An 18308-nucleotide genomic window follows, 5' to 3' on the forward strand; every position below is an offset into this window, starting at 1 on the left:
AAGATGTTTGTTATAGGGTATGGAAATTCAAGCCAAAAGAGTTAAGAAAAAATGAGATCATAGAATAATTATTGCCTGAGCAGTCTTTAATGGTAATTTTAATATTTTGTGTTTCTTAGCTCACTCCCCACTAATGCATATACAAAAATTACACGTCCTGTGATACTGCCAGCAGTAACACCAGGTTTATTTTTAGATTTTATCTCTGAGTAACAGAACAAGTCTTCACTCAAAATTAAATAAAAGGGGGAGAAAAGTATTTTCTCTATTAGCATATTTTACAACCGCTTCCTAAATGTCCCCTCTTTCTCTACCATTTTATTATTTCATTTTCCCTCAAGCCCTCAATATTACTTGCCCATCTTCTTTTTACAACTTCTTTACTTATAAATCTCTGCAAAATTCCTGCAAAACTTGTTAAATAATGTATGAACTTCCTGGATGTCAAATATTTTTTATTGAAGTCCAGAATTCTGGTTTTCCCTAGCTAAATATCCAGCCAGAAAGATTGTGTTTGACACTGTTCTCAGATAATTCCAAAAGATCCTAGGTCATCAAGAAGGTTTAATCTTCTTGTCATAAAATTAGACAAGTAAAGAATGGCCAAATTTCTAATTCATTCATAAACATATCAAGTGTAAAATGCTTTGGGAAACACTTTTCATGATTGTGATTGCTGCAAAGAATAATGAAGAAGAGCAGTTATGCCAAGCCCTTTTTGTCTCTAGTGAGACATTTTTGAGCAAGTTAGCTTCCACTCCTTTTGGGCTTTTTCATTTTAATTCAAAGATGGACCAAGTGTGGTATGGTACATTTCAGATATAATCATACCTAGTTTCTGAAGTAAACATAAGAAACTGCTCAATACCCCTTTCCTAGCAAACATACATGCTGCACTTGGTTCTGCAGGTGACACCACCTCTTCCCAGCTCTGGGACAGGCAGTGGATCCAAGACCTGTCCCTCTACTCTCTGGCCCCATCCTTGCTCTGAATCTTTCCCCAAAAACACAGGCCTATGGCCCTAACCCAAACATTTATTATGAGTTTGGCAGCTCACCCATTTTTCCTTACAAATTTCTTCATCTGGGAACAATCTCTAAATGGAACACAGCCTCCAGACATTTCTTTACTGCCTCTGACAAAATCTTTTCTGAACTTCCAAAATTTCTGTGAGAACTGTAGAGCAGGAGGCTCTTGGCCAGAGAATTCCATTTCCTTCTACATGCAAATGCTTCATTATAAGTCACTGCAGGGGGGTATATTACTTTGTTCTCATTTCACCTCACTATTTCTACTCCTTCCCTGGCATGGTTTTCAAAATAACAAGGTCGTTATTAACACTAAGTCTCTCTAAATCCAGAGTGCCATAACTGACTCATAGTATTTCTTAATTTCTTTACCAATACTGGTGTTTCTCTGGTACGAAGCCGAAGTATGGTGTAGAAACAGTCTCATGTTTCTTAGTTCTTTCTGCATATTTCAGCTGTTCTGAGACAGAAACTGTTGGGTTTCCTGACAAGTGTCAAACCTGCTTTCATGGTCAGGAGGATCAGAAGCAGGTTGTTTTCCTTGCAGCAGTGGAACACACCTGGACAGAGGGATAAAGTATCCTGATATCCCCATGCACATGGCAACGTGAAAATCTACCCACCACTTCCTGACAGAAACAAATGTTATGTCCTCTCAGCTTAGGATAGCTTACACACATGAGAGATGAGGAAATAATTTTCTGAGCCACGATGGTGAAACTAATGGTGCACACAGTAATGCAATTTTGCATCCTGTTCCCACAGGCAGCCTGGAAGCACTTACTCTGTGCTGTCTTTTCCTGCACTCACCTGTAAAACATCAAACCACAACGAACATGAAAAAGGTGATTGTATGGGAGAAGGTGATCTTTGTGTCTTTCTTCTTGAAGACCTGAGACTCCTATCTTGCCTGAGCTACTTAGGGTAGTTTTGGAAGGACAGAGAAATTATTAGAGAAAGAACGGATACAGAAAGTTAACAATTTTTAGCAGCAGCATAGAAAATCTAGAGAAAAAATGTAACCTTAACTGAGTTTGTGGTGTCTTGCTTTCAGGGCATTAGCTTAACATTTTAAAAACTCCTATCCATACTTTTTTTTAAGGTTGCCCATGTCTTTGTTTACGGGGAAAGCTGTTAGCAACCTCAACATTACTCACTGATCAGCTGACCTGAAACCACATATTTCTATCTATTGGTAACGGTCTAAGTACTAGATTCTTTTCCAGAACAAATTCAGAAACAGCATGAGGGGATAGTGCTGTATACCATTCCCCTCTGTCTCCCAAAACGTGTGGGACATCATGTCCACTGGTGAACCAGCAGTTCTTCCACTTCAGCAGTACTTAAACAAGATGGTATCCTCCAGGTTCCAAAGCAATTTAAGGTATGTTGTCTTCATTCACAACAGTGTCTGATTACCCACTCATGCCTATAAAATTAGATGTTCCTTAAGTCACGCAAACACTGTTTCCATGATTTTCAAATTAAATTTGCACATATGTACTTTTATAATTAAGCAGGAAAAGTGCTCAAAATGAAGTCAAAATCAGCACACTGCTGAATATCAGTGCTCTTTCTTTTGGCCTGATTTTTCTTCAAGACATAATATACAGAGGAGGCTTTGAGCTCCTTGAAAATATACTCATAACAACAGCTTTTTTACTCACAGTAATTTTCCCCACTGAATTATTGTCAAGGCAAATTCTTTTTCAAACAGAAATGTTATTTCACAGTAATTTGTGGGGGTTGTAACAAGCAAGTTATACAAAGATCATTTGATGTTTAGTTCATGGCTCAGTTTTTTTTCTGTAACAGCAGATATTCTTCTCTCCTGTGGAAAAATCACAAATTAGCTTAAAAAAAAAAGGGAAAAGAAGAAAAAAAAAGAGGGGAGGGTAAACTAAAATTGTAAGAAAACAAAACAAAGAAAGAAGGGAGGAAGGAAGAGGGAGAAGGCTTTATTAGAGGAAAAACACATTAAAGAAATACAATACAATTTCTTGTGATGCTGGAAATCGAATTATATTCCATATAACTTCAATTACAAAAATCTCCCATAGGTAGCTTAAAAGTGAATGTGATTTTGATATATAAAATTAATAATCAATACTAAATACAAGAGCTGGCAAGCAGAATGTTGTTCTGTGGTTAAAAACTGCTAGCACAGACCAAAATCCAAACTTTCTGATCTCCAAGATAATTGGCTGCAGATGAACATACTCAGGACATAAATCCCTGAGGTCTGTCATGGTCCCAGCTAGTCCTCATGGCTCATTAGCTGGGGCTGTTTAAGGGATAACAGCTGTTGCAGGAACTACTGGCTGGGCAGGGATATGGTTGACCAGATCTTTCTTTCTTAGACTCCAGGACCTCTGTTAGGGGCTGGGGAGGCACAACCCCAGCACAAACCAGGCTACCAAGCCTCAAAGCCACAGAGAGGGAGTGTTCTACTGTGCATGGACCCCAGAATCTGAAAAAGCAGCTACTGTGGGGGAGAGGCCAACAGCTGAGAGATTAAGATGAAAGTTGAAGTTTTGAGAGTCAGCATAAAGTTCATGAGTGACCTCTGAGCTATTGAAACAATCACTACTGGGAAGGAAAACACACTGTTGCTAACATTGCCTTGAGGCACAAAGATTGCAGTAGGTATCTACACACCTCAGAAGGAAGAAACAGGTGACTTTGCAGGCTGTGAAATGCTTTTCTTGCTCTCCTTCCAAATGTAATATGCTTCTATTTATATAGCAACTTCGTGTTTTGAACAGAAAGCTGAGAGGTAAATAAATGGATATATATTTCATTACCCTGTATCCTTGGGTAGGATAAAAACTTGGCTAGGATTGTGCTTATATTTTAACTGATTATGTGGTTATTCAAAAGATGTAATTTTCAACCCCTTCCTACCTTCATCTGCTGCATGGCAGAGTTTTCATCTCCCCCAGTACTATACCAGCCCAGTATGTCTAATACATCACGTAGTTACTGGGACATAATTCTCATTTCAATTGCAGCACAGACTTCAGTTACAATAATTCTACTATCTGACAGGATTATGTCTGAGGATAAATGCAGGGTTGCATTTATGTGAAGAAATAACACATGCACACATATGTTGAGGCTGTAAACTAGTTTCTTACAGCAGAAAGCATCCCACATTGGCTCAGCAGTCCACATTAGCAGAATTTAGAGATCTCTGGTCAGCTCTTACTGTATAAATATACAATGAATTTAAACCAAAACTAAACAGGAATCTTACATGTGCTCCACAGAAGCATCCTGGTTTAGGCTCACTTTTGTCACATACCTTCCCCTCTAATTTGCTGCTAAAATAACTCAGGATGTTCAACCTGATAGTGTCTTAAGCCCTAAAGTTACATACACTCAAGTTTAAGAACTGGGTTGGATATAAGAATCTTTGGATTAATTTAAGTGCCTGTAGCAAGTGATTCATGAACTTAGTGACTGCTCCATGCAGTTCCTATTACTTTACTTCATATTATCAGTGGAATCATATAAGCAAGAGACAAATCATTGTATGTTTTTTTGCAAAATATAATTTAATGCAGACAGGGGCATTTGCATTTTGCAGCAGCAAACAGGAGCCAAGTACATTTCCTTCTTGGCCTGCTTTCCCCTCTGTTTTAATTTTGTGCAGTATCAGTTAATTTTTTGTTGTTTCTTCTGGTATCATGTAATATCTAAAGGAATGCCCCCTAAATTAGCTTCTCACATAGTTATTTTCAAAATCATGCAGCTGCATGTTTCATATTCCTGAGGAACAGAAGGAATGTTATTGCTTAGAATAGTGTTCTACAGCTTTCAATGTAGAACACTATTCTACCACTTTCATGCATTCACTTCATATTTTTCCAAAGAAGTATGCCCATGTGAAATGAAATACACGCCCAGTTTATAAGAACAGAGTTCATCAAGGAAAAAAGCAAACACAAAAACTTGTGGGGTTTTTGGTTTTTTGGTTTTTTTTTACAATATAAGAATTTTGATTTGCTTTGTTTCAGTGTTTTATAATGAATTATTAAGATGCAGTAAGGCCCAAGTCCCAAATCTGCTTCAGAGAAAAATCCTACAACTTCAAACACCAAAAAAGGCACTACATCTTGCAAGGGACTGGACACATGTTGCTTCTAGACATGAAACCTGCTGAAGGGTGCTGTGGACTTCTCACTGTCCTTGCAAACACAGTATGGAAATCACCACTCTGGACAACTGACCCTGCTCTTCATCAGTCTGTTTAGGCACAGAAATCCATTTCATTATATCTGAAGGGAATCAGCTAATCTAGCAGACATAATTTTATCTTTACAACCATGTAGCAAGTATATCACTGCTCTCCTTTAGAAGAACCCAAAATATTACTTTCCTTTCACAAATCAGGATAAGCCAAATTTGATCCAAACTCTGGATCAAAGTACTGATGAGGGGAAAAAGAAAGCAAAATTTAGTTCACATGTCAGATAAGAGGAAAGATGGCTGTTGTCTGCTACAGGAAAGAAAAACTGACCATCTTATTTCTTTCTGTTGTTTCACAAGATCTTGCCCAACTACGGAAACAATTCTTTAAAACTTAAATACACCTGCATGAAAACAGCAACTTCCAGCAAAATAATACAAATTCTTTTATTACTTGAAATACACGCATATCTAATATGTTGCAAGAAAAACTTAGGAAAATGTTAAAAGTTAATTAATTTGGCACAGTTGACAAGTTTTTAATATTTGGAAATCTGACTCAGTGTTTAATAAAAGAAAAACCTGCAAAGCAGTTCGGCTTTCAAGGACCACATAGTGAGAATTCCAAAAACTCTATTTTCAATAGATGCTTGAAGAAAATATTTCAGCTCTTTAACAGAAATTATTAGCTATAGCAATAATCATTTAAAGCACCAATAAGCAATGCAAAGACCTACCAAATTAAAACAACATGCATTGAGATTTAGTTGAAAAATTGAGGAATAAGAAAAATATATACCATTTCAGACACTGCTCATTCCTTCAGAAGATTTCGTTAAAATGTACAGGCAATTAGACATAACAAGACTATCAGGAAATCTATGAAGTATAGATTTCCTATAGCTATACTGATTAAAAATTAAATCCTCCTAAAAACGGTCTCAAAGTACTTTTCTCTCTATATGGACAATCCCACAGAATTTTTCATCCATTTTACTTAACTTATCAGTCTCCTAGAACAATGACTGTTACTTCTGTAATTGGACACTATGGTATTTTACCAGTAAACAGTTATCACAGCAATAGACTTTTGTTTTAAAAATGGTAAAAAGAAGAAAAAAGGAATAAAATTATTTTAATACTGCTGTACTTATGTAGCATAAACTTTCATTTTAGTCCTGTAAAAGAGACTTCCATCCAAAAAGAATTCAACCCCCAACCTTAATTTTTATTACTTTTCCAGGTACCTGTTGGTTCTTTGCAGCTATTTTGCTCCATTTTGCCTGCCAAGCAATTGTCATCACCACCACTACTTAAAATATGCATACTATATAGAATGTGACAACTTCTAATCCCTGTTAAGCTGCTGCAACTCTGGAGTGATTTTATTAAGTCTATTACTTGATGTCACTCAGATTGTATTTTGGCCCTATTCTTTCTCATGCCATTTGAGGAACACAACTTTGCAGCACAGTGGCGCTTTACACATTCTGCTCTTCACAGAGAGGCATGTCTTTACCATGCCACTGTTTCAATACATTGCTACACATAAGCAGGTGACCTAATTTCTTGAAAGAGAATACAAGGCCCAAGAGTCTGACTCCAAACTGCCACGTACTTTTATGGGCTGGATCAGAGAACATTCCAAGTTTTTTGCATCATTTAATGTCTTGAGAGGGTTCCTTTAGCCAGAACTCTTTGCATCCTGCACATGCCAAACTGGGTAGGGATCTAGTGGTTTCCAAATGCAGGGACCAGAAATCTCCTGGCTTTTGAAAGAAGAAATAAATAATTTAATCTACACATTTTGATTTACACTGAGTGCTGAACCCTTTCATATATTTTCCACTATTTAAATTTGAAAGAAAGGCTATAAAATGAACTTTAAAAAAATCACAGGGAAAATGGCAACTGAGAAATGTGACACTTTCAGTTTCTCCACATAACACCTTGCCCCTGCACTCATTTTCTGGTGAGACAGGTAGTTTATTTCTTAAAGTAATATGTTCACTTACGGTATTTGCTAGGAATATTGCTAAAATATTGGGGAAGAGCTCCTATATAATCACATTTTAGAATTTAGGATTTTAGAAAGTTTGAGATTCTTGTTAAGTAAGGTGTGAATGTGGGTATTTCTTTTCGTTGTTCTATATCCATGTGTTTTTGTGAATTAGATCTCCAGAGCTGTGGTTTTCAGCATTCACTGGCAGAACCCCAAGTGTTCCAGGACTCCATCTATTAGCTTTGGGGAAGATGAATAAGAAATGGAAATCTGTTGTCTTTTGTTTTAGATTTGTCCTATTGGAATTGAAAACTGACATTTTTAAGTTAACATATTGTGAATGGTACTTTGTGGAGTTATACATTATTTAAAGGATTACATTTTGTTTAGAGAAGCATTTCACTGATAAAACTTGGTGCTCTCCTCTCTATATATCTTCCCCATATATCTTCTGCAGGACATTTCACGTTCCTCATACTCACTTGGGTTCGGTGTTCCTCACGGAGTCCACTTACAATCCCAGTGGCTGGAGAGAGGTAACTTATGAGATCTACGACCGATGTCAATCATTAATCCCTAATGATAGGCTGTGTCCAAATCCCCTCCATGCTGTATTCTCATAACCTGACAATTACTTTAAAATTACCAAAAGAAAGTTATTCTAAGTCACAAACTGTTAGGAGATGAAAATGTTGACTGCTTGGTGATGCACAGCTGATGACCAACGAGAGACGAACATTATGTTTTAAAGTATGACAACCCACAAGCTGAAATGGATACACCCTGTCCTGAGATTTTTGACAAAAGAGGAGAAAATTAGCTCATTATAAAAAAATTACATATTCTAAAATAAGCTACTCATTATAAATAAATTCTCAAAATAAAGGGATTAGCATCAAGTAATGTAATGACATGCCTCATTTCAATAGCCATGGATTTCCATTCAATCATCTTTATGCACATTACACACATGTAGTGAGCTAAAACTTTCTGGCATGGTAAAAGGCTCATTTGACAGAATCTCCATGGACCAGCATGTATTTTCTCTAAACATTGAAATTAAAATAGTTTCTTTTTCTTCCAAGCCAACAGTCCAGTAGCACATTTCATACCACTTACATAAAATAAATCTGGTACCCAAAACTAAATAATTTCTTTCAAACACTGCTACCCGATCAACAAACTTTATCACATACCTGCTGGTAAATGAAAATCTCCTTTTTATTACAAACTAACTCAGCCAAGGTTTGGCCAGCTGCTTATGCCTTTTATCTTTTGTATTTGAGACAGCTTTCGGTAGCGGTGTTTGGGGTATTTTGTGTGTAACTTACCCAGTAGAGACTGTGTGTTAACATCCCTTCTCTGGGTGAAATGTCTTCCGGGGAGATCTTTTGCCATGACGGTGGAAAACAGAGTGTGTGCAAATAGCAGAAGGAAACATGCAATCATTTTCTTCATCTTCACAAAACAGAGGGACACACAAGGATGGAAAACTGCAATAGAGGAGAGAAGGAGATAAGTTCTTTGATTACATAAAAAGATGCACTCCAGCCACATCAGTCACCCAGCAGCACTGCTTCCCTTCCATCACATACAAACATGCAGACATACTGGCACCGAGTAACAACTACAGATTCAAGAAATAAGGTTTACATAATAACATAGCTGTTGGCAGCCCCTGTATAGCATTTCTAAGTACTGTCAGTTGAAGTCCATAGTTAACATCGACAACAATTCATAATAATAAAGTATTTCTGAAGCAAGAAACAAGTTTTTTTTCACTCAGCCTGTCAGCATAAACAGGTTTGAGGAGGACACAAATATATTTTTCTTATTCCATTTAGTGCTCCTTTGCAATTTTTTGCATAAGATTATTGGTTCCTGTAGTCTGAGGGATTCTTGCTTCAGAAAACCTTGGAGAATTAAAATAGAGAGAAGAAAATATATTTCAGAAACAGCAACTATAAATGTGAACTGGTGACAGCTCATGCTTACTTTTCAGAAGACAATCTATGGTTACTAACATGGAGATAACATGCAATATTAATCTTGTTTACAGGAATAGACTCCTGAGGACTGGCAAGGAGCTTGCCTTAGGTTCTGGAGAAATTTTATCATAAAGAAGAACAAATTGACAGGCAAAATTCCTACATTAAGAGATGATTCCTGACCAGGAGCTTGTTAATGCATCATGAAAAGCCATGGCTGACTGCCACAAACAGAAAACAAAGACTGACACACTAGAGACTCATTTTCTGGCTGTGTTCCCCATCGGTGGCTTCCTCAGACAGACTCCTTCTACCCTCCCCCAAACCTTTATTGTTGTGGTTGAGAGCATCTCACAGGAGCTAGATTCAGTCTTGGAGTGAGTGATAGGATGAAACTTAGTAAAGAGCTCCCCTAGGTGTGCAAGAGATGGATAGAACTACCCACTTTTATAACAAAGAATTGTTTTAACTGAATCTGAGTGGAACTTCTGAAGCAGTGCAAATTTTAACAGTAACTCTTGGTGAAGTAACTAAGACTTGTAAACAATTTTAACAGGGCCCTAAACCGGATAAGCAGAATGTAACAGAAGGCAACTAAATGCTTCAGTTCTGAAAGATAATTTCTTTCCCACCATGAATTATTCACTGGCAGAAAGGAAAATTCTGAATAAATATTCTCTCTCTAATAAAGATATGTTGTTCATTATTTTTCAGTCTTTCCCACGCAACCATTATACATAATGTATTTTTCTGACTATCAATCTATTTTTCCTTTTGTGTATCCTACTCAGCAGCCCCAAATGCAGACACAATGTTCTGGTGCGTATGCCAAAATGAGTCTTTGCATTCAAAATGCCCAGCCTTACTTCAGCGTTCAATATTATCCAGTAATGGGCAATACATGATTTAAGGACATTTGAACTAGGAAAGAGATGGAAATAGCTGGTGCTTATAATAATTGCCAAAAAAAAATTAAATTTCTGGGCATCTGGATGGTATTATTGTTAAGAGTTTTTCCAGTGTTCTAGTCAGAAACAGATGAACACTGGAAACAGCACACACCAATGGAAATGGGATTATGTTTTGCTGGAGGCAACAGCTGTTACATCTGGAGCTCACCAATCCCAGGTGGTCTCCACTCCCCAGAACATCAACACAGACAGGGCTGTGCCAGGGGTCTCCTCTCGCTCAGGCCTGGACACCAGGCACATGGACCTCAAGGATACGTGCCAGTTCTAGCACAGCTGTTTTAGAAACGCAGAAGCCATGCTCTCAGGGCTAAGGAGAGTAGAGAAATATCCTCCTCACAAGGTTGTTACAGAACTAGGCATGAACACAATGTTCAAGAGGCCTTCTGGCTCTTACCTACTTATCAGAGGCCTAACTCATCCCTCCTTTCTATCCACCCTAAACAGCTGTGAAGATGGCACTAAACTCTTAAGTTAAGTCATTTCACCTGTGCCTGTTGGCACGTTAAAGAGCCAAGGACAATGTGGCAGAGCCTCCACTACACACTGCCAAACCACCCAGTAACAGCATGATGCCAAAGGTGATAAAGCACTGTCTCAGGACAGCTCCACCCCAAACTAAACCCACCTACATTCTGACACTAAACATATTTTATACCTTTGCAGCAATTTTTGATATTTGGTCATAGTTTCAAATCCACTACACTCACAGTCCCTAAGCGTAATTGTCCATGAGCAATTACAGAAATAAGAAAAAAAAGTTTGTTGCAATTTGAAGTCTTTGAATTCTGTGAGGGAAATGTTTACATGGCATGCAAATATCACAGGATTAGCTGACCATACAAACTGAGATGTCTCCATAATCATTCATTAGATGTCATTGAATTCTGAAATACATTAAAGTAGTATATTTTCAGTTTAGTGTAACTTTTTACCATTCCCTTTGAAAAGCAAGGTTGGGGTACTAAAGAAACAGAACCTCTGAATAACATACTGTTCAATAATATTTACTTTGGATTCAGAAACCTTAGATCCTCAGATCTCAACAGTTTAATAATCAGAAAATAAATCTATTTAGAGATCCACCAAAAAGGATCCAACTATTGCTAAAAAAAAATCTACTATGAACACACTCCTACCCCCACAAACAGTATTTTAAATTACTGTTTCAAACAAAAGCTGTACTTAACATTAAAGAGCTTTAGTTGCCTCCTCTTAAAAAAAAATATATATATATATATATATATATATATATATATAATCTAAAATAAAAATGTAAGCAAAATTGCATGCATTTTCAGTGAGAAGGAAAAAACCAAAAAACCCCAAAGCCAAAGGCTGTATATGTGATAACACACACTGATCCAAGCCTGCTGTCACCCCTTCCTCCACACTGAAAGCTTCTGCGCTGCATTGCTGAGGTGATGACAGCCTGGACATGTGTGCTTTGCTCTAGTTCCAGGTACATATTTGTGTCCACTGCTGCTTGCATTTTTACATGACCAGTCTGTGTTGTGGTTGCATGGCTGCTCCACATACAGTCCTCCCATGGTTCTCTATTTATCTTCTGGGTCTTCTGCAAGGTCTCCTGTCTTCACTCCAGAAGCTGGATGGTGTTTAATGCACCACATCTGGTATTTAACACCTCATTTTCCCAGCAGGCTAAGCCCTTCTGCCACAGCCCTCTGTATCCTCCCACTGTTGGTTAACCCTTGCTCTACCAGTTGAGAGCACATTCCCAAAGAACCAAACTTAGAAAGTCGTATTTTTGTGGCTACCTGGAGAATATATTTGGGGCACTTTGATTCCTGCTGTCAGCACACGCCCCTGGGCAGTCCTAAGACCAAGTCACTGCAAGACAAACATCCTGAATAGCTCAAAACCCTCTCCCCCCTAAAAAACCCAAACAAACAAAAAAAACCCTACCACAAACCACAAAAAACAAAACACACAAACAAAACAAAAAAAAAACCCCAAACAATGCACCAAAAAAAACCTAAACCAAGCAAACCCACAATAACAAACAGACAAAAAAAAACCCTCTCACAAAAAACAAACAAGCAGGAGGAGTTTTGGTAGTCCATGGGGCTCTACCAGGTCGAGCACCAAATTCACCATCTTCCACTGCTCCACTTCTCTACACACAGTGAAAGGAAGAAGGGTAGGGCTTTCACAGCCGCTTTGGAGCACACAGTGCTGTGCTGGACATATGAAGAAGCTGCTAACAGAGAAGAGACAACTGCTGCTCACAGAGGTACAATCTGCTAGCAGCATCTGCAGCTGCCTAGAAGAAGTTTGGTAAAAAAGAGGAGATTCTCCTAGAAGGTGGCAAGTAAACAGACAGGCTCCCTGTTCTTTTAAGGTTTCCCTCACTCCCTAATTGGCTTCTCATCAAGAGCTGAATATTGCCATGGTGTGCTCTTACCAATTTTGCCAGTGCTAGCTTAGTCATATACCCAAACATCAGAGAAACTTTTCTGATGCACTGTTATGGACTCTCATGAACCACAGTGTAGGGATACTAAAAAATAAAACTGAGATTTCATCTTTAAAACATCTATTACCTCTGTTGGACAGCAGTGAAACAATTCAAGCCTGTCTCTGTGTTTTCAAATATATTTCCATGGAAGTCTCCTTGTAAGGGATTGATGGCTGTTTTGGGCAGAGAAACTACTGAATATTCAGTGTTGGTGGTGATAAATCAGTGAACTTCTCCACTGCCTGTTGCAGGTTATTAATATTTGTTCTTCTCACTGTGATAACTCCTAAATAATATCAAGGGAAAAGAGATGCCCTGTGGCTTATGCCAAAGTCACTGTCTTTCCACGTCTTACCACACTTCAGGAAAATTTCCTTTACAGAGAAGCAGAAAACCCCTCCACTGGCCCGATCACCTTTTTTTTTCACTCAAGTACTTTAAAATTTACCTGTCTTTGCTGAGCAGATCATGCTGAAAAACAAATTGGAAAACAAGTAATGTTTCAGCTCATACCTTCTGCTCCTCTGTATGGTCTCCCTCCGTGTCTTACAGTACAGGTTTCCTTCCAAGGCTAAATAAGAAATATAAACTCCACAAATCCCTACTTCTCTACCTTCTCCAGCTACCACCAGAACTGGCACCATGCACCCAAGGGGAAATTCTCAGTGGTTATGTGGAACGGCAACACCTGCAAATAGTATCCCCCTCTTGAACCCTATATAATTTCTCATCATAGATGGGAGGGAAAGAGAAGACAAAAAAGCACCAGAGGCAACAGTTATTAGCATTACAGAAGTTGCCCTTGGCTTTTCTTGCTTCATAGTTAAAAGAGACAGCTATTTACTCTCATTAAGCTTCCAAGAGACCTAACTTCAGTGTTTTTAAGTTATAAAGAACTTCAGTGCATAGGAGAGAATAATTCTGAAGTTCTCTCAGCATTTCTTATTATCTCCCCATTTTTAAGATAACAGGAAACTGTGATCAAATCAAAAACTTTCACTGAAGGTCAATGAACTGCAAGCAATCTATGTGAGTCAATAAAATCAGTCTGTTTCCCCAAATTAGCAAACATAGTGAGTTACTTGGAAAAAGAAATAAGGTCTTATTACATGAAAGCCACAGAATACCTCTTTCTCAATCCCATAATCTCATAAATTGGGGAAGGAAAAAAAAAAAAGGACTGCAGGCACTGTAAAGCCGTTTTAACTATCAGTTACAATATATTCCAAAGTACTTCACTACCCACAAGCCAGCATATGCATTACTAGATCACTATTCATTAAAATCACTGTGTAGCACGGACATCAGGACAGAGAATCAGTAATTTCCTCTGTCTTTCTGGACCAGAAATGCCGACACAGGCATTTTCCCATTCTAGAAAAGAGCTATAAAGGCCCACAGAGTCCAACATCACAAAACATCTGTCCCTATCCATGCAGGTGTTGTGTGGGAGCAAGTAGGCACAATTAGGAGGGTGATATTTAGCACATCAGCAAACAGCACCACCTTGCCTTCACCATTACAAAGGAGGACTCTACAGTCATCCTGTTCCACCAAGCGATGGACCAATTTTCTCCTTGCTGCCCAAGGAAGGCTTCCCTAGGCTCAGCAGCACAGGACAGGTATACACCTATTCTAAATCATGACTATCAACTGCATTCCACCAATAGAGTAAATCACCAAGAAGAAATGAGGCTGCAAGTGCTCTAAGTTTGTAAATTCTTCACATGCTGCTCAACCCTGGTAGCAGGCACTAGGTGCCCATGAACCTACCCACAACTGCACCATGTCTTGCAAAGCAGCAGAGCAGTACTCACTTGTTAAAACATCCTTTAGCTCCTTTTAAGAGGCTACCTCGGACCATCCGTGCTGTCAGTAGTATGAGATAAATTTGGGAAACTCATTATCTGAAAGTCAATTAGTAATTCTGGTGTATTCTGAGACAGCCAACCCAATTACAAACAGCTTTCACGGTAGTGCAGCAAGCCACCACAATTACAAAAGGAACCAGCGACTTGGCAACAGCAGTCTTCTATCAATCTGAAATAATGAGCGTCCAAACAGTATGAGTAACCTGAATCTGCGGTGGATTTAGGACCAGAAGTTGTATACTCCAGTGTGAGAAGACTGGGACAAATTCTTTGCAAGGGTCCATGAAGCTTCATGGCCACTAGTTGTTATTTTGTGCCTGCAGTAGGGCACAATCCTAGCATGTGATAGCAACGTCTGTTCCAGACATGTCTGCATAGTGGTGGGGAGAGGGTGACAACCACACACTCACAGCGTCTTCCACCTTTGTGTCCTATGCTTCCATACAGTCCTCCTCACCCAGCACATATCCTGCCTTGGGAACTAAGGATATTCCAGTGCTTTCTGTACTGAGAGATGCCCCTGCCTTGCACAGGACTTGTGCTGCAGCTGAACCTCCACCAGCACCTATTTATTCCAGCTGCTGGAAAATCCCACAGTGGAGTTGTAACTTGGACTAATAAAATCAAATGTGACAGTAAATTATCTTAGATTTTGAAACAGTATAGGGAAGACCCAAAATGCATTACAGAGCAGTTCCTAGAAGGGGAGGTGAATGACATTTGGTAATCAGCCAAACATGCCCACAAACCAAACCCTGTATATGATATCTGTGTGCTGAGACTAACTGAAGGTGCTAAGGATACAGGAAGGCAACCACATTCTGGAAGCTGTCCAAAGAGTGCTGGGGATGGGGAAAGGACAACTTGCCTATCCAAGCACCTCTAGAGGCCAGATAAGCACACACATGAAATTATGAGTTTGGACACCAAAACACACAGCATATCAGAAAGAGCAGAGATCAGCATTCAATTTTATAGTCAGGTGTAAATATCATAGTAAGATTTCTACACAACACACTGTTATTTAATGGGCTTAGGGTATGTGTACTACATATATAATTTAATTTTCTACAGCTCGAATGAAATGAAGAAGACTAAGGGATCAGTTGCTTATTTTGAAGTCATCCAACTGGCCGACATACAGACCTCCTGATATCACTGTTGTAAAATGAATAACTACTAAGTAATAGAATGATAGAATGATTTAGGTCAGAAAGGGCCTCTGCAAGCCATCAGGTCGAACCCTGCTCAGAGGTGAAGTTGGAGACCATTTCAGTAACTTCAGAAACTTACTGCACAAGAGTAAATGGTGGTGCTACAGAACAGTACACTCATAGTATGGTTTACTCTGCATAGTTTCCAGTGGTCAGACAGCAAGCTCTAGCAGTGGGAATTTTTATTTTATGACAGCATCAATCTCCATGCCATGATTTTCTTCAGTTGCTACTTGGACAATAGATCTTTTCATTATCTTGTTCTTTTGAGAAAGACTCATTTGCACTTTCTGGTACTGAGTATCATCTAGACATCAGAGTTTCCACAACGTGCCCAGAAAAGTAGCATGAGAAAACTGATAAAATTCACTTTTACCATGCAGAGTAGGTATTTAAATGAAAGCATGTATTATATGACACATGATACACATGGAGGCTACTTAGTTTAGTCTCTGAAATAGTCACAAACCATAACAGACTGTTAACTGCAAACAGAAAGGTTTGGAGAAAAAAAAAGGATACAACAGTTTTGGAACTTATTTGCAAAGTCACACTGACCCCAGTACCAGAACCACTGTAAATTAATAATTTGGGGATTAAACCCACTCCATTCCAAATACTCTTGGCTCATAATGAAAATGCTAACAATGAGTACGCTGTATAAAAAGAGCTTGTTAATGATATCCACAATATAATTAAATAGTGCTTACTGTTTTACCCTCCTATGGAAATGGTTTTTAAGTCACAAGAGAGTTATTTAGATCTGATTAGCCTTTCCCTAGTTTGCCTGGACTGACTAAAACATCTTCTGCCATCACAGCTGGGTCCCTGAGTCCCAGCTCATAAGTAGCAGAATGTGCATTTCCTTGTTCATGAGAAATCCCACTGAAGTCAATGGAGAGACACACAATCAGGTGTGAATATTGAGCGCAGGATTAAGGATCTTAACTGCAGCTTTGTGTAACTGAGTGCTGCATTTGCTGAAGATGTAAAATAAATCAAATTTCATTTGGTGCACATCACAGTGATATACAGTACATGAGGAAAAGGTTAGAAAATCTCATACTTAAAGCTGAGACATCTACATGAAAAGTATAATACTTCAAAATAATTTTGCAGGTTTTGTACGATTTAATGGAAAAGCCATATGTGTATTTTACTTAGCTCTTGATTTAAGGAGAATTTTTGATTGGATATGGTTTGGTAATTTCTTCTGAAGTAGTCAGCTGTCTGACAGAAGCACAGCTGTAACATGTCACCTCTTCAGACCTCAGTCAGGATCATTCACCCTTTGAATGACGGTTCCACAAGCAAACTCAAGCATTTAGGAAGTATTATATAAATCAGCAGGTTGCATTCTTCTCTCTCAGTCAATATTCTACAGCTCAGCAGTGACAGAGGCCAGTTTGACACAGAAAGAAATGTCTTCTGAAACAGGAATACGCGGTCATTAAGGATGCCGTAACTTTTGCCAGATTAATGAGTACCATCTCAGCAGAGTTTCCAGGGTCAGTATTTTACATTCAGCAAACCGTCCCTCACTCCTTCCACCTCTCAGGAAGCCCGGGCAGCCCCTACCCTGCACCTGTCCCAGGTGACCCCTGCAGCGCAGAGCTAGCCGTGGGCTGTACCCTGGCGCGGGGAGAAGCCGCAGCCCGCGCTGCTGCAAGCTGGTAAAGACACCTGCAGGCTACTCTCGAACAAGTTTCTAAGCAAAGTTTGGTTCCGATGCTACACTGATCTTACAATACAGCGAGGGGGGTTTCCTTACAGTAGATACGCTGTTAAATGAGTTACTGAGGCAGGCACGAGGAGGAGGATAAATGAAGAGTTTGCTCAGACTCACGCAGTCCAAAAGAAAGGGAAACCCTTCTCCTGCGGGCTGCACCACGAGCAGCTGGAACCCTCCAGAGGGACCCAGCAAGCGAACATCCAACCCATCCATCCCCAGACGCCGCCGCGGCCCCTCGCCTCGGCCTCCCGCTCCCCGCCGGGCCCCCGCCTCAGCCCCCGCCGCCCGCGGGGCCTTCCCGGCCGCCCCCCACCCGGAGGGGCCCCCGGGGCAGGGCCGCCCCTCCGCCGAGCCGAGGCCCTGGGGCGGGGGTGGCCGCCGGCGGCGCAGAGACCCGGGGGCGGCAAGGGACGCGGCGGGGTGCGGTGTCCCCGGGCGGGGCGCCGCGGACCCGCCCGGCGGGCTGGAGAGGCGAGACGAGGCGGGGCAGGGCAGGCGGCAGAGCCGGGCTTACCTGAGGGGCTGGCGGGGCCGCTCCGCTCGGCGCGGGCAGCGGCGGCGGCCGGGAGCGAGCGCGGAGCCTCCTCCCCTCGGCGCGGCCCCGGACGGCGCTCCCCCGCCCGCCCCCCGGGGGCAGCCGCCTCCCGCCGGCCCCGGCCCCGGCGGCAGGAGCCCGGCTCAGCCCTGCCGTCGGGAGGGAAAGCGGGGAGTCCCGCTGTGGAGACACCGGCTGCCCTGCCCAGACCTCCAGAGCCGGCGTGGCGCCGGGAGGCCGCGGGAGAAGCCGCGGAGAGCCGGGTTCCTCTCTCCTTCAGCCGCCTCTGCCGTCAGGGA

The 18308-nt window shown here is 40.5% G+C and overlaps 1 protein-coding gene across 2 annotated transcripts in view; it reads right to left on the reverse strand.

Annotated features, from left to right (window-relative positions):
- MATN2 (matrilin 2) overlaps positions 1-18021 on the reverse strand; it is a 69635-nt gene extending 51614 nt beyond the window's left edge. For both annotated transcript variants that reach the window (XM_040060594.2, XM_040060601.1), the window contains exons 1-2: positions 17989-18021; positions 8554-8715 (exon numbers count right to left, since the gene is read on the reverse strand). In XM_040060594.2, the coding sequence (XP_039916528.1) occupies positions 8554-8680 (127 nt within the window). In that variant the 5' untranslated portion in view covers positions 8681-8715; positions 17989-18021. The remainder of the gene's footprint in view (positions 1-8553; positions 8716-17988) is intronic.
- Between the last annotated feature and the right edge of the window lie 287 nt (positions 18022-18308).

This window comes from Hirundo rustica, chromosome 1, assembly GCF_015227805.2.
Source record: "Hirundo rustica isolate bHirRus1 chromosome 1, bHirRus1.pri.v3, whole genome shotgun sequence".
Lineage (NCBI taxonomy): Eukaryota > Metazoa > Chordata > Aves > Passeriformes > Hirundinidae > Hirundo > Hirundo rustica.